General features: G+C 44.6%; 3 protein-coding genes and 1 long non-coding RNA gene across 6 annotated transcripts; all 4 read right to left on the bottom strand.

Annotated features, from left to right (window-relative positions):
* Positions 1 to 4135: 4135 nt before the first annotated feature.
* Positions 4136 to 5083, bottom strand: LOC123512590. 3 transcript variants are annotated; one of them, XR_006677136.1, is made up of 4 exons: positions 4734 to 5083; positions 4483 to 4595; positions 4280 to 4365; positions 4136 to 4164 (listed from the first exon to the last, which is right to left on the bottom strand). It is a non-coding gene; the product is annotated as an uncharacterized LOC123512590 (long non-coding RNA). The 3 variants fall into 3 exon arrangements; XR_006677135.1 differs by having other exon boundaries at positions 4136 to 4365; XR_006677134.1 differs by having other exon boundaries at positions 4136 to 4595.
* Positions 5084 to 5351: 268 nt separating this feature from the next.
* On the bottom strand, positions 5352 to 6416 carry LOC123511235. Its single transcript, XM_045266939.1, has one exon. It carries the CDS (start codon positions 6414 to 6416, stop codon positions 5352 to 5354), a length of 1065 nt encoding a protein of 354 aa, XP_045122874.1.
* A 2-nt stretch (positions 6417 to 6418) lies between these two features.
* On the bottom strand, positions 6419 to 7951 carry LOC123511227. The gene has a single exon (XM_045266926.1). It carries the CDS (start codon positions 7949 to 7951, stop codon positions 6419 to 6421), a length of 1533 nt encoding a protein of 510 aa, XP_045122861.1.
* A 667-nt stretch (positions 7952 to 8618) lies between these two features.
* LOC123511219 lies at positions 8619 to 11380 on the bottom strand. Its single transcript, XM_045266915.1, has 4 exons — positions 11044 to 11380; positions 10793 to 10905; positions 10590 to 10675; positions 8619 to 10474 (listed from the first exon to the last, which is right to left on the bottom strand). The coding sequence occupies exon 4, from the start codon at positions 10392 to 10394 to the stop codon at positions 8619 to 8621; it is 1776 nt and encodes a 591-aa protein (XP_045122850.1). The 5' UTR covers positions 10395 to 10474; positions 10590 to 10675; positions 10793 to 10905; positions 11044 to 11380.
* Positions 11381 to 15665: the final 4285 nt, after the last annotated feature.

The raw sequence follows: 15665 nt of genomic DNA, 5'->3' as shown, positions 1-15665 counted from the left end.
GGGCGTCACAGAAGGTTGGACAGAAACTACTGGAGCTACCCTAGCAGAGCGGTCCCTGGAGGACTCACGATTATGTGCACCGGGAGGAAACTTAGACTGCTTATGCTGAGCCAAATCTAACGACTCCGCAGAGCCGCGGTGCCGCTTAGTTAGTAGACCCTTGAAAGGCTTAGGAGATACAGGTGGCAAATGGACATCTATATGGGTGACTTTGGTCAAGTCCGTATTTTTCTCGTCACTTCTAAGAGATGACTCAACCGAGACATCAGACAAAATGGCAAACCTGTTAGCCAGATAAACAGGACCACCCGCCCCAACAGAGCGAGAGGTAGCAGGAGTGGTCTTCGGACCGGCAGACTCAACTGAAGAGGGAGCGGCCAAAGAAGCATAGGATGTCGCACCAGTACCGTCCTTCTGGCGGTACAGGAGTTCGCGGCGAGCACTACCAAGGCTGATGAACTGCGAGTTAGCAAGCTGTAAAATGTCCTGCTCCAGGCGATACCTGGGGCATTGCCTGGAACGTACCTGGTGAGCATCACGGCAATGGAAACAGTAAGCAGTAGCCTTGCAATGCTCCTCAGAGTGTGAATCTAGTGCCGAGCAATTACCACATCCAGAAGCTTCCCTACAGGAGCCCTTGCCGTGACCGAAGAGGGTGAGAAACAAAGCGCCTAACCCTAAGGTTGATAGGATCGATATGAACACGGTCTGGGAGGGTGGAACCAAAGGTGAGAAGGACCATGTTGGTAGAATTCTTCATCTTTGTCACCTTCAGGACTGAGTTAGGACACATACCCAGTATTTCCTCTTCAGGAAATTCGTAAAGATCCTGACTGTACACACAACATTTACTGTAATTAAAGGTGGGATGTGCTTTAATAGTCTCAAACATGCTGTCATTAGGGCAGGGGAGATGTTGCAATATCCTTGCTTGCGTGAAGTCTTTTGCTCGCACGAGCACCCCCTTCCCGTATTTCTTGAGGTTTCCCTCAGGAATAGTGCCGATCTCTTTGGACAAGTACCGGGAGGCGTGAATGAAATTCCCGCTCCCATTTCTGTAGTAGGCCACAAACCAACGCGGAGGCGGGATCTGGCAAACTTCAGGAACTGAATTCTCTGAATGGTTGTCAAAAAGATTTGGGATGTAGTCCGTGTCACTGTCCGAAATATTGCGAGTGGAAAAGTTCTGTCTTAAAACCAGAGCCAGCAAGGGGCAGTGATGCTACATGTTCTACTGCCAAACGGGCTTCATCGCAAGACAGAAACGTTACATAGCAGCGATTTGACGGAAAGTCCTTATCGTAAACAAGTCGAATGCGAAGAACCGTACCATACACCTTGAGAAGTGAGTGCAAGGCGTGATAAGAAAATGATGGGTTAAAATTTACCATCACAAGGGAGTCATATGCTGCAGAAATACGTCCCTCAGAAGAACTCCCAGAACAGGAGACAGCTGCGGGAGGCTCTTCTGGAGGGGAGTCCTCCTTCCCACTTAGACCTGAAGATGACGTCTCGCGGGCCAGGTCAGCCACCTCACGAGCACCTGACAGTTTTTTGTGTTTCACCATATATATAAAGTTACACAAAAAATGGCTCCAGGGGCAAGAGAAACCACCTACTGGGACAACAATGGGAGGGAGCGCTGGCTGCCGTGGACGGGGTACCTCGTCCCCATGCGGACCAGTCGTTTTTAAAACAGGCCCTACATGATACGAATGTTTGTCCACGACAGAGCTAAGACGCCGCCCCTCCCAAAGCACCCCAGCCTGGACACCCAACCATCTAGCACAGGACGGCCCCTATTGAGCGATCCCTCCAGGGAATGGCCCCACAGGTCCACTGGCAGCCTATGTAGGAACCATTTAGTCTGGCCCCTCACTGGCGACTTTACTAGCATGGGTAGCCCTCTCCCCCTTGAAAGGGCAGAGCCTAGCTCGCCAGGTCACAGGGGCACGCAAGCCCCCCCACCACGACAAGGCGGTTCCCATCTGGGGGGTACCGGTCCTCAGAGGACGAGGGTCAGGCTGGACTCAATTTTTGACACAGCGGGTCCGCAAGGGACGGCTGTGACAATATCATCGGACGTCTCCATGCTAAGACCGTCATCATCACAAGAAGGCCGATCTGAGACGGAGGGCGTCACAGGAGGCTGGACAGAAACTACTGGAGCTACCATTGCAGAACGGTCCCTCGAGGACTTACGATCACGTACACCGGGAGAAACTTTAGACGGTTTAGGCTGAGCTAAATCTATCGACTCCGCGGAGCTGTGGTGCCGTTTGGTTTCAAAGGCTTAGGCGATACAGGTGGCAAATGTACATTTACTACATGGGTGACTTTGGTGAAGTCCGTATTTGTCTCGTCACTTCTAAGAGTTGACTCAACCGAGTCATCGGATAATAGGGCAAACCTATTGGCCAAATGAACAGGACCACCCGCCCCAACAGAGCGATAGGTAGCAGGAGTTGTCGTCTTCGGACCGGCCAACGCAGCAGAAGAACGAGCGGCCAATGCAGCATAGGATGTCGCACCAGTACCGTCCTTCTGGCGGTATAGGAGTTCACGGCGGGCGCTACCTAGGCTTATGAACTGAGTGTTAGGAAGTTGTAGAATGTCCTGCTCCAGGCGATACCTGGGGCATTGCCTGGAACGTACCTGGTGAGCATCACGGCAATGGAAACAATAAGCTGCACCATTGCAATGCTCCTCTGAATGTGAGTCGAGTGCAGAGCAATTACCACATCGGGAAGCTTCCTTACATGAGCTTTTGCTGTGACCGTACCCATAGCATGAGAAGCACTGAAGAGGGCGAGAAACAAAGCGCCTCACCCTAAGGTTGATAGGACCGATATGAACACGGTCTGGAAGGGTGGAACCAAAAGAGGTGATTAGGACCATGTTGGAAGAGTTCCTCATCTTAGTCACCTTTTGTACTGAGCTAGGGCACATTGCTAGTATTTCCTCTTTTGGGAATTCATAGAGATCTTGACTATAAACACAACCTTTGCTATAGTTAAAGGTGGGATGAGCCTTAACAGTCTCAAACATGCTGTCAGAAGGGCATGGGAGATGTTGCAACATCCTCGCTTGCGTAAGATCTTTTGCTCGCACAAGCACCCCCCTTCCCGTACTACTTCAGATTCCCCTCAGGAATCGTGCCTATTTCTTTGGACAGATACCGAGAGGCATGGATGAAATTCTCACGCCCATTTCTATAGTACGCCACAAACCAACGTGGAGGCGGGATCTGGCGGACTGCTGGAACTGAATTCTCTAAATAGTTTTCAAAAACATTTGGGATGTAATCTATGTCACTCTCTGAAATATTACGTTACTGGAGAAATTCAGTTTTAAAGCCATGGCCAGCAAGGGGCAGAGATGCACATTTTCATAAGCCAGACGGGCTTCATCACATGACAGAAGAGTTACATAGCAGCGGTTAGATGGAAAGTCCTTTTCATAATCCAGTCGAATGCGTAGAACCGTGCCATACAACTTGAGAAGTGAGTTCAAGGCGTGGTAGGAAAATGATGGACCACCATTTACCATCAAAAGAGAGTCATATGCAGCAGAAACGCGACCCTCAGAAGAACTCCCAAAACAGGAGACTGCTGCGGGAGGTCGTTGTGGAGGGGAATCCTCCTTCCCACTCAGACCTGAAGATGACGTCTCGTGGGCCAGGTCAGCCACCTCACGAGAACCTTAAGATTTTTTGTTTTCCCATATAAAAAAAAACAGTAACACAAAAGATTAGCCCCAGGGGCAAGGGAAACCACCTACTGGGACGACAATGGGAGCGAGCGCTGGCTGCCGTGGACGGGATACCTCGTCCCCATGCGGACCAATCGTTTTAAAAAAAGGCCCCACATGATGCAGAAAGTTTGTCCACGACAGAGCTGAGACCCCCCTCCCAAACATCCCAGCCTGGACACCCAACCATCCAGCACAGGACAGCCCCTACTGGGCGATACCTCCAGCGGGTGGCTTCGCTGGTCCACTGGCAGCCTACCTAGGAACCATTTAGTCTGGCCTCTCACTGGCGACCGTACTAGCATGAGTAGCCCTCTCCCCCCCGAAAGGGTAGAGCAGGGGCCTAAGCCCCTCTGTGTTTCACCAGGCGCCAATCAGATAACACTGGCAGTAAACACCTTTATTGGGTCCAACCTGTAACCATAGTAAGTCTGAGACAACTAATACCGAGAATCAATTTTATAATGCACATTCCTGTCGACTGCTACTACACCATTAAATACTAAAGAAATACATTATTATAACTTACACAGTGCCTCCCTTCCTAGCGTCCTGGTTACTGCTATGTTACAACACCTCGGATCCCACACGTTAAGTACCCAAAGCACCATCCAACTGTAACACAATATCGGAGTCAACGACTGCGGCCTACATAATTATTACAAATATCACCTCTATCGTGATGTCAACAAGTAATTACCTATACAATGAATACCAATCACCTGAACTCACATGAAGACATGAAGACATCTGTCTACTGGCAGGGTACATTCGTCACAATCCTTCACACCACTCGATCAACTCGCGTCTACTTGTGCACAAGCAGGGGCACAAGCACAACCCAGCTGTAACGCAACGTCGGCCTCAAACACCTCCTAATTATGTGTTACAAAGTCACTTTCCTCACTATATGTGAACAAGTAATTACACAATAAAGAACTAAATAAATAACAATAGTACAAAATTCACCAACACAAACTCACCTAACGACAGGATACTTCCGACACAATCACGTAACACCCCCAGCCAACGCAGTCCGTCGACTAATCACACCCCTCACCGACTAGGAACTGACCGAGCCTGCGTGAGCACCTGCCACGTAGCGTCCCTGCCACCTCATCACCCACAACCATGAAACGCTCACTTAATTAACAAAACATAAATAACCCTAGAAATACATTGTATGCCTTAATTTAATTCTTACAACACGTAATATAATATACATGACTACATACAAAAGTAATTGACACAATATTTCTCAATAGGTTTATAATTCCCCATCTAAGAAAACCTTTCCATGTAGGGATACTGAGTTATTCTCAGTACACTCCCCAGCAAATTACATTCCTTGATCCTCAACAGGAAGAAGCAGCACCAATCGATGTACAGATCGGTTGATCAAGCGGTCCCCCTTTCCTTTATATATAGAATCAGAGCTCAAGTTTTTGTATCTTAATACCACATCTCTTATCTTGCCATCTCTACCTGGCTCAGCTTGACATACCTGTGCTAGTTTCCACTTTCCCCTTATCATCTCATTATCCTGGACTAATACAATATCTCCTTTCTTCAGATTTCTGTGTGCAGTATGCCATTTCTGTCTAACTGTTAATGTGGGAAGTAATCCTCATCCATCGCCTCCAGAACGATGTTATAATACTCTGAATAAGACTGAATCTTTTTCTCACATCAGTAGTATCAACCATAGGTCCATTTGGTACTTTGTTACTAGCGCGACCAAGCAGCAAGTCATTAGGACATAAGTAAGTACCCAAGTTTATATCATAACCCGGTTTGAGTCCTATTGGCCGTTCGTTCAACAAGTTTGCTACTTCAAATACCACTGTCTGCAGCTCACCAAAACTCAACACATTTTCTCCAATGGCAATGACCAATAGTCGCTTCACTGACTTAACGAGAGCCTCACACACTCCATTCTGCCATGGTGCGTCTGCTGATTTGTTGAAAGACCATGCTGTTCCCTGATGTGAGCCAAACTTTGATATCTCAGTGACATTCCATCTGGAAGTCATATCCCTAATTTCCTTACTGGCAGATGTTAACTGCGTTCCCATGTCAGAGTGGATTGTGTGAGGATATCCTCGTACTGAAACAAATCGCCGGAACGTACTTAGAAAACTGTCAGTATCATATCCCTCCGCCAGGTCAATGTATGCAGCACGACTAGTGAGACAAGTAAATATCACGCCATACACCTTTGATCTTACTCTACGTTTAACAGTATCTCTTATCATCATCGGGCCAAATAAGTCCAGCGAGGTGTTGAAGAAAGCAGGCGCAGGTTTTAAACGCTGCTCTGGGAGCTGTCCCATTTGTTGTTCCATCCTTACTTTGTCAGTCTTCTTGCAGATAACACATTTCTCCTTTACTGACTTTATTACCCTGCGTGCTCCTGGAACCCAAAATTTTACTTGCAGCTTTGCCAAAGTCATGTCCACGCCACCATGATCGAGGTTGTGGAGATGATGGATATATAGTCTAGTGAAAGGATGTTTTCTCGAGAGCAGTATAAACTGATTCTGATTCCAACTGTCCTTTAGCCACTGGCTAATCCTTTCTCCGACTACAATTATCCCATTTTCATCTTTACTAGGTCCTAGCCTTGCGAATCTTCTTTCCCAGTCTATGAACTCCTTCTGCACCATTTTCACCCAGTAATGTTCTGCTTCCTTAGGTTCTCAGATGTAATGTTCTGCAGTATGTTGTGGAAAGTTTTCTTCTTGCAGATGGACAAGACGATTGCAGTAGTGTTGATCATTTTCTCATAAGAACTGAAACTTTCAATGTCTATTAGGGATTGTTTAGTGTTCTGATTACTCTCAGTCTTACATGAAAGTGATGTGCCATTCCTATCAGGAAGCCCTCGCACATAGGGTTGACTGATTGGCCATTCTTCGACAGGAAGAGTCAAATACTCTGGTCCCTTCTGCCATACAGAATCGGACCTCAAACTCAGAGGATGCTGGGGACGTGTGGCGCAGTCGGCAGCGTTATCATCTGAAGCCACCCACCACCATTCACTGGGGTCTGTATGCGTTTGGATCTCTGCGATTCTTGTGGCCACGAATGTTTCAAATCCATGAGATTCTTTCTGTATCTGTGATCGCACGATCTGTGAGTCAACTAAATGGAACACTCGTTCAACTACAAACCTTGACTCCTTCTCGATTGTCTTACGTAACCTAGAAGCCAGCACGGCTGCGCAGAGTTCAAGCCTTGGAATAGTCATTTGTCGTAGGGGAGCTATTCTACTTTTGGCTGCAAGTAACTGGGCCGAGTGTGTGCCATCCTGTAATTGAAAATGAACATATGCACAAGCTGAGTAAGCAATATTACTAGCATCCGCGTACACAACAAGCGTAGGTTTACCGATTGCTGAATCCGGTTTAATGCATCTCTGGAATTTTATTTTCTCTAGTGCAAACATGTTTTTAAATAAGCACACCCATTCCCCATACACATCATCAGGAATTGGATCGTCCCAACCCAGCGTTTGCTCCACTCCGTCTTGTTCCCGTTTCAAAGTGATGAGTTTTCTCAGTAGTAGTTTGCACTGGACTGTGAAAGGTGTCAGTAAGCCCAGAGGGTCATATAGTGAAGCCACTTGACTCAGAACCATTCTTTTTGTCAAACTGCTCGGCAGTTTGTGTGTTATTTCATCTGCTGTGAGATCAGGCCCAGGGCGGACATTCTTGCACCTTTTTGAGAAGTTGATTCTTACTTTGAAGGAAAACTGATCCTCCTTTGGCTCCCATATCATGCCCAGCACTTTCTCGACCTCGGTATCAATTACTTTCACATCCTCTGTCATGTCATGGTGGCCCGAAATCACCCATTGCTTTATTTGAAATCCTCCCTCCTTAAGGATTTCATCTGTGGCATTTATTTTGCTATAGGTTTCTGAGATGGTCTCACATGAATGGAGAATGTCATCGACATAGGAATCATTAATGATCATGTCGGATGTTTCAGGATATTTATTTTTGAACATTTTCGCTGTCATGTGTAGCGCTGTTATGGAAATTATGCCACTTGGTCTGTCTCCGAAGGTCACTGTTTGCAAACAATAGTGGTCTGGTTCTCTGTTAGGGTTCATATCCCTCCATAGGAACCTGTGCGTCATCTGGTCCAGCTCCGAAATGAGCACAGAATTATACATCTTACTTATGTCTCCTGCCATTGCCACTGGTTTCTGACGAAACCTTAGTAAAATACCCATAGATCTCTTAGCACATCAGGACCCTTGGCATAATATTCATTCAGGATGTGGCCCATGTAGGAGGCAGATGAATTGAATACAATCCTGATGGGTGTGGACTTTGATTCTGGCTTCAGTACTTCATGATGAGGTAGGTAATGTACAGGGCCTTTATAATTCTTGATTTCCTCTTTGGTCAGTTTCCTGGCTACTCCACGTGACACCATGTCCTGGATTTGGTCACTATACGCCTCTGCATATTCCCTTCCCTTTGGCTAATCTCTTTTCTGTGGAATACAACCTGGCCACAGAAACTGATATGTTGTTAGGTAGCTTCTCTGGTGGTTTAATCCATGGGTATGCTGCAGTCCATCGCCTGGTCTGCTTGTCATGAGACAATCCTTGTGTGATGAGGGCCAGTTCCTCTCCTCCTTAATACTGTATTTATTGCCCCCCAGTGGGCACTTCCCGCATCTGCAGCCACCACACTTTGGATTACAGTAGGTTCCCAGGTTATCAACAGCAAAAAAATCATCTAGTCTTTTCGTTAAGCTAGCCTTTGGTTCCACAGACAAGTCATTAACATTGGACACACTGGTCATATGACTAATGCGGACACAAACATTAGTGTTGTCAACGAATCCAACCTTTAGCAAGGGATGTGAGCCCTAATACAGTAACCGAAGGGCCCTCGCATGAGCTGGAGACTTCCTACTGTCCTCACCACTGATGGTAATAATTCACAGTAATCAGATCCTATTAGCAAATCAATTTTCCCATGTGGACGTTCAATATCCTTATCTTGCACACCTAATAGAGTGGCTACACTTCTTGTGTCTACCGGATACGTTTCTGAGGTGATTTCGGCGATTCCGCAAGCCTTGAGTACTCGTACTTCACCATAGCAATCACTGAGTGGTACATCATATTCCCGAGTCTCCATCTTCGTGCACTCATTACCTACTTTAGTCACCGTTAGGTTTATACTTCTTCCCTTCAATCCTAAGTGTTTGGCCATTCTGTTGGTTATCAGAGTCATATTACTACCGGGGTCCCACAGCGTGGTCACTGGACGTGTATGGCTGTACACAGAGTTTATCATCAATAGTACCCCATCTCGGGATAGCAGGTTACTATTTATGTTGGGAGGGGGCTTAGAAAAGAAACTATGGAGCATTCGATGGTGGTATTTACCACATTCACTACAAGGAGCGCCTGTCGTGCATTGACGTCCTCGATGTCCTAATTGCAAACAAAGAAAACAAGCACCCGCATTTCGCACAGCATCGACCCTTTCATCACTGCTAAGCCTTTGAAATCCTGTACAGCGTGTAATATCGTGAGTATCTGTACCGTGGAGCCAGCAGTTAGTTAGGTACAGGGGTTCAGCTCTAGTCTTATGGACATTCTCGACCACTGTTGATATTTGTTTGGTCAACTTGTTCAAACTCTCTTCCATCTTGTCTTGTTTACCTTGAAGTGTCGTTAAAGCCGCTGTTAATTCACTAGTCTCACTATCCATATTTGCTGCATGTACTTGTGCTCTGTTAGTATTACCAGTAACTCTAACATCTGCGTGCATGTATTCTAGTGCTTGTTTTTCTTTCAACAGATAATCCAGTAGTTTAGCAAACAATTCATCTTTATCCTTTATAGTTTGTAGTATCTTTACCCATTCTCTTTTCTGGACCGAAGGCAGAAGTTTTTCAACCTGACTGACCATTGTCACTGTGTTCATTTCAGAAGACAAGCCAAGTCTATCAAGATCTAAGTAGGCTCTTTCAACCATATTAACCATTTCAATGAACTTACTAGGGTTGCCTTCAGGCACTACCCTTAAGCTTTTGATATCACCCAACACTATCTCAACCTGCTTTGATGGATTGCCATACCTGGCATTTAATCTGTCAATCATGGAGGTGAAAGAGTCATCGGCCCCTCTAACAATTTCCAGCGCTTCCCCTGACAGGCAAGAACGCAATGCATAGGGATCATCTCCATACACGGATTTCATGAGTCTATCATAGTCTTTGCAGAAGGTGGAATATTCTCTAATTTTTCCATCGAAGTGTGGTGGACTTAACCTTTGCATCCTAGTTTTAGACAAGTCTGCAACACCTGGTTTCCCATCATTTCCAGCCTTCACGATCATCGCATGCACCACATTTTTTGTACTCTCCACTTCCACAATGTAACTTTCATGGGAATTAATCACAGAGTCATAATCTTCACTCTTAGTGTCTAAGGAATCCATCAGTTTTTCATTTATCTCCTCCACTTGCACAAACTGCTCACAGACATCACTATAGATATCCTTTAATACCTGTATGGGATCCTTTCGCGCGTACGCCTCCTTCAGTAGGGTCACCTTGCGAGTGAACTTCCGTTTGGCGTCAGCTCGGCTCTTCCTCAGGGTTGCATCCATGCTGGTAGGAGATGTGTTGGACTGTTTCACCAGGCGCCAATCAGATAACACTGGCAGTAAACACCTTTATTGGGTCCAACCTGTAACCATAGTAAGTCTGAGACAACTAATACCGAGAATCAATTTTATAATGCACATTCCTGTCGACTGCTACTACACCATTAAATACTAAAGAAATACATTATTATAACTTACACAGTGCCTCCCTTCCTAGCGTCCTGGTTACTGCTATGTTACAACACCTCGGATCCCACACGTTAAGTACCCAAAGCACCATCCAACTGTAACACAATATCGGAGTCAACGACTGCGGCCTACATAATTATTACAAATATCACCTCTATCGTGATGTCAACAAGTAATTACCTATACAATGAATACCAATCACCTGAACTCACATGAAGACATGAAGACATCTGTCTACTGGCAGGGTACATTCGTCACAATCCTTCACACCACTCGATCAACTCGCGTCTACTTGTGCACAAGCAGGGGCACAAGCACAACCCAGCTGTAACGCAACGTCGGCCTCAAACACCTCCTAATTATGTGTTACAAAGTCACTTTCCTCACTATATGTGAACAAGTAATTACACAATAAAGAACTAAATAAATAACAATAGTACAAAATTCACCAACACAAACTCACCTAACGACAGGATACTTCCGACACAATCACGTAACACCCCCAGCCAACGCAGTCCGTCGACTAATCACACCCCTCACCGACTAGGAACTGACCGAGCCTGCGTGAGCACCTGCCACGTAGCGTCCCTGCCACCTCATCACCCACAACCATGAAACGCTCACTTAATTAACAAAACATAAATAACCCTAGAAATACATTGTATGCCTTAATTTAATTCTTACAACACGTAATATAATATACATGACTACATACAAAAGTAATTGACACAATATTTCTCAATAGGTTTATAATTCCCCATCTAAGAAAACCTTTCCATGTAGGGATACTGAGTTATTCTCAGTACAGAAAATTGGCTGCAGGGGCAAGGGAAACCACCTACTGGGACTAGAATGGGAGGGAGCACTGGCTACCGTGGACGGGGTACCTCGTCCCCATGCGGACCAGTCGTTTTAAAAAAAGGTCCCACATGATACGAAAGTTTGTCCAAGACAGAGCTGAGACCCCCCCCCCTCCCAAAGCATCCCAGCCTGGACACCCAACTATCCAGCACAGGACGGCCCCTATTGGGCGATCCCTCCAGCGGGTGGCTACGCTGGTCCAATGGCAGCCTACGTAGGAACCATTTAGTCTGGCCCCTCACTGGCGACCTTACTAGCATGGGTAGCCCTCTCCCCCTCGAAAGGGCAGAGCAGGGGCCTAAGCCCCCTCTAGCCTAGCTCGCCAGGTCACAGGGGCACGCAAGCCCCCCACCACGACAAGGCGGTTCCCATCTTGGGGGGGTATTGTTAAGTTGGGTTCTTTATTTTTATATTTATTTGTGTGTTATATCTATATGTGTATGTCAGTTTCATGTGTGTCTTGTTATTGAGTTATTAAATAGCTTCTCAAGTGCCCCCTTTGCATATCCTTACCAGTTGAACCTGCAGTGTTTTTTTTTATTGTTATAGTTCACCGGCTCCCCGATGCCAATCTTGTCCATTTAACCGATGAACGTAACATCATGAATGGGAGAAAGACCCCTTTCCCTTCTCCATGGAGGAGGAGGTCTTTACCTGCTGCAACAGGTAAAGAAGCTGATGATGTCCTAAGACGCCTTTTAGTAAGGTATCAAAAAATAGAAAAGAAAGAAAGGGTCCACTCACGTGAAAGAAAGGAAATAGATATGCTATCTCCTGGTGACATAAAGAAAATCTTGATATCTCCAATTGTGCAAACGACATTAGAGAAGGCCGCTTAAAGTTTGGAGCAACATGAATTGCACCCAATAACAAGTAGGAGCTTCCTCTTATTATTAGCTTCCTGGTGAAATCTCTGCTGAGAGCACAGGAATTTACTGAATATACGTTGGAGGAATGGAAGAACAGATCCACAAGTAAAGAAGGAACTATGTTAAGGATTAAGACACACAAAACTATGAGCTATGGTAGTGCAGAAGTAGTGCTGAGCGAAATTGGGGAAAAGGCCATGGAGGCTTACATTAAATTTGCCAGGCCCCTGGTAACGAAATGTACACTACCAACGTGCCCTGTATTCTTGAGCTCTTTTCTTTCCTCTGCTAGTGAAATCAACGACTGCTGTTCAAAACTGCATATATCCAACATTACCACCATCTTACGAAAAATGGCTAAGAAAGCAGGTGTGACTTCACGTATGGTGAACACAATAATGATGAGGAGGTCGACGATCTCCTCAGCATGGAGTCGCAACAAAGATCCTGCCTTTCGACAGGAACTGTCACACCTGGCAGGATAGTTATGAAACAGCCATGCGGTACTACGCGGTCTACGATACCGCTGAGCAGTCACGCAAGGTCGTAAAGAAATTGGAGGAATACAGGGAGTAAGTACCAGTCCTATTAACAATCACTTGAAATCAAATACCAGTCCTTCTGTGTTACACCTTAACACATTGAATTCTCTTTTTTATAGCACTAGTGAGGCTCCAAACAATGAGGATTTTCTCCAAACCACTGATACAGAACTTCAAGAGACTGAGGAACCTGAAGGGACTCAGGAACCAACACGAGAACCATGCTGAGTTTAACACTAGAAACATTATCCCTATCTCTAACTTATCAGTCTTTAATACCAGTACCTCTGTATTAAATCTTAACACATTGTATTTTCTCTCTTAACAGCACTGAGGCTACCGATGATGATGGTCATCCTCCAAGAACTGAAGACGAACCAAAGCCAGAACCATCGTCAGTGTCACTTTATTCCAATGAATTCTTACTCAACAAATAGCACTTGGTTCATCGTCTGTAAAAAAAAAAAAAAAAAAAAAAAAAAACTCTTTCAGAGCTGAAGACCAAGGTACCAGTGAGGTCTGTGAAGACCAGCAACACCGAAGACACGCAGGACAAGGTAAGTACCAACCTGTTTTTTGTCTAAAAGGCAAAGCTTAATTATTAAGGCTTTAGTTTCAACCTGTTTATTTCTTTTGTAGGCAGAGGAGCCGTACACCATCTGTTGCCGGGTCTTCAACTAGAAGTATTCTTTCTTCAGTAAGCTCTCAAGTGATAACAGATCCGTCTGATATTTCCTTTATTATCGAGAGCGACGATGAAGGAAAAGAGGAAGATGGGCTAGCACCTAATGAGTTTTATGCTTTTGTCAGAGAGGCACAAAAAGATCTTGCAAGAAAGAAGGGAGCCAGCGTTTTTAGATGGAGAGAACTACAAAGAGAGTTATTGAGTAAGCATAAATATTTTGAGTCATAATTCTGAACAGGTAAGAAGCAGATTTAAATATAAATTATAAAGGCACAGTTGGAGAAGTAAGTCAAGAATCGGAGTTGAAATATAGCAACTGGCGAAGGTTCTCCGTAAACAAAAACCTAATGGGTGTGAGAGGGAACCGCAAGGTCACTTGGAAGACCCTCTACCTCTTGTATGTGTGAGTGGTTTATAAGATGAAAACATCCCCTTGAGACAGGGAAAATCTGTCAAACTGATGTGTACTACAAGCTAACCACGGTCTTGAAAGTGGTTTTCAATGTTATTGGGGAGCGATTCAGGTAGCACCAGTCTTCAATTGACACCGACCGCTCCCTATAAAAAGGTAACATTTTTCGAAATTGAGCACTTTCAAGACTCGCGGTACTTGACCGTCACTGAATATTCGTCAAAATGTTACCAAAAATTGAAACCCATATTACCTTTTTCAACTAGGGTAAATCTGACAAGACCCAGGTTGGAAAATTCAAGACTGGCGAACGCAGTCTTGAAACTACCGCACTTGAACAATGCCAATAATGCTACCAAAAAGGTGTTCAGTATTGAACTGTCAATACAGTACAGAATTGTTTATACTACCATTTTAAGGGACTCTAGGTAACGGACTGATTCATTGCCTCCTTCCTTTTTGACTTGCTCATAGCCATCCAGCAAGTTACTAGTGCCCTGTTTGTGATACTCGACTGTCGCGAGCTCTTGAAAGTAGGTGTTTGGGAACCTTCAAGACCATGGCCAATGGTGGATTTCTGGCTTGGCTTTAAAGCCTGAAATCCCTAATTGCCACCTTTTGGCAAGTTTTGGCACCTTAATTTCATAGAAATACCTGTAATTAAGCTAGCGGTGAATACCGTTATGGTAGCCTCAAATTCATGTCATCACATATCCACCCGGATTTCAATGGGAAGAAATCCCTGAAAAATCGCCAAAAAATTACCAGGCCTGTATGAACTCATGCTCTATCACCTGTATGAGTTTCAGGCAAAAGTGGATGGATGGATGGCCTTGTGACGAAAGATCTAAGAAGATTATATGGATTCTCTTAGACCTTTTTTTCTACAACACCTAAAATCAGGTGTCACTCATATCTCATATGCTATTGGGATTTTAGAGCTGGATTTTCAGTCTAGTTTCGTAATTGGGAGTCTCATTGTGGTTGGATTACTGGAAGTTGTCCAACCACCAAAATTTTGGCTCTCTTATTTTGGTAACATTTTGACTAAAAGGCAATTTTGCTTGTAGACTGCCGGTCAATGGATTTTTCACAAGCTTATTGCCTCCAATGGGATAATGCTAAAATCTTCCATTGTAGGATTTTTAAGGATAGAGAGTATATAAAAGGCAAATTTGATAAGACCTGCATAGATGTAAGGCTTCGGTCAAATAGCTCTCAATGCTACTAAATATGGAGTCTTGACAGTTCTACCAGGAAATTTACCAACTCACCGTTGGTTTAAATGACGTCATTGGACAATTTTGAAGATGTCTTTGAAGAGATATCATTTAGACCAGTGGTTCCCAAACTTTTTCTGGTCGTTACCCACTTTTCATACATGATCCTTGTCCATGGCCCCCCCCCACAACCATAACCCGTGACTGTCTACAGTCCTACACTCATTAGGTCCATATAAAAACCACTCTAGCAAATCCTGTAATTTTATTGATTCCATTTGTTATTTTTTCTTTTATTAATTATTAATAAAGAAATTTGTATTTTGCCTTTGCTGAATCTCCTATAATTATTGAAATGGTACTAAAGAAGTAATATAATGCACATTAAAAAATTCATATGTAGAGTAATTAAAAATTGCATTATTGTGAAAAGCTGTTTCAGCAATAAGCAAAAAAAATAAGAAACAAAGAAATTCCACTGGATTGAAAAAGTGTA

The sequence above is a fragment of the Portunus trituberculatus genome, chromosome 4 (genome assembly GCF_017591435.1).
Source record: "Portunus trituberculatus isolate SZX2019 chromosome 4, ASM1759143v1, whole genome shotgun sequence".
In the NCBI taxonomy this organism is placed as follows: Eukaryota; Metazoa; Arthropoda; class Malacostraca; order Decapoda; family Portunidae; genus Portunus; species Portunus trituberculatus.
Note: the sequence above shows the minus strand (reverse complement) of the source record. Positions and strands in the feature narration are given on the sequence as shown.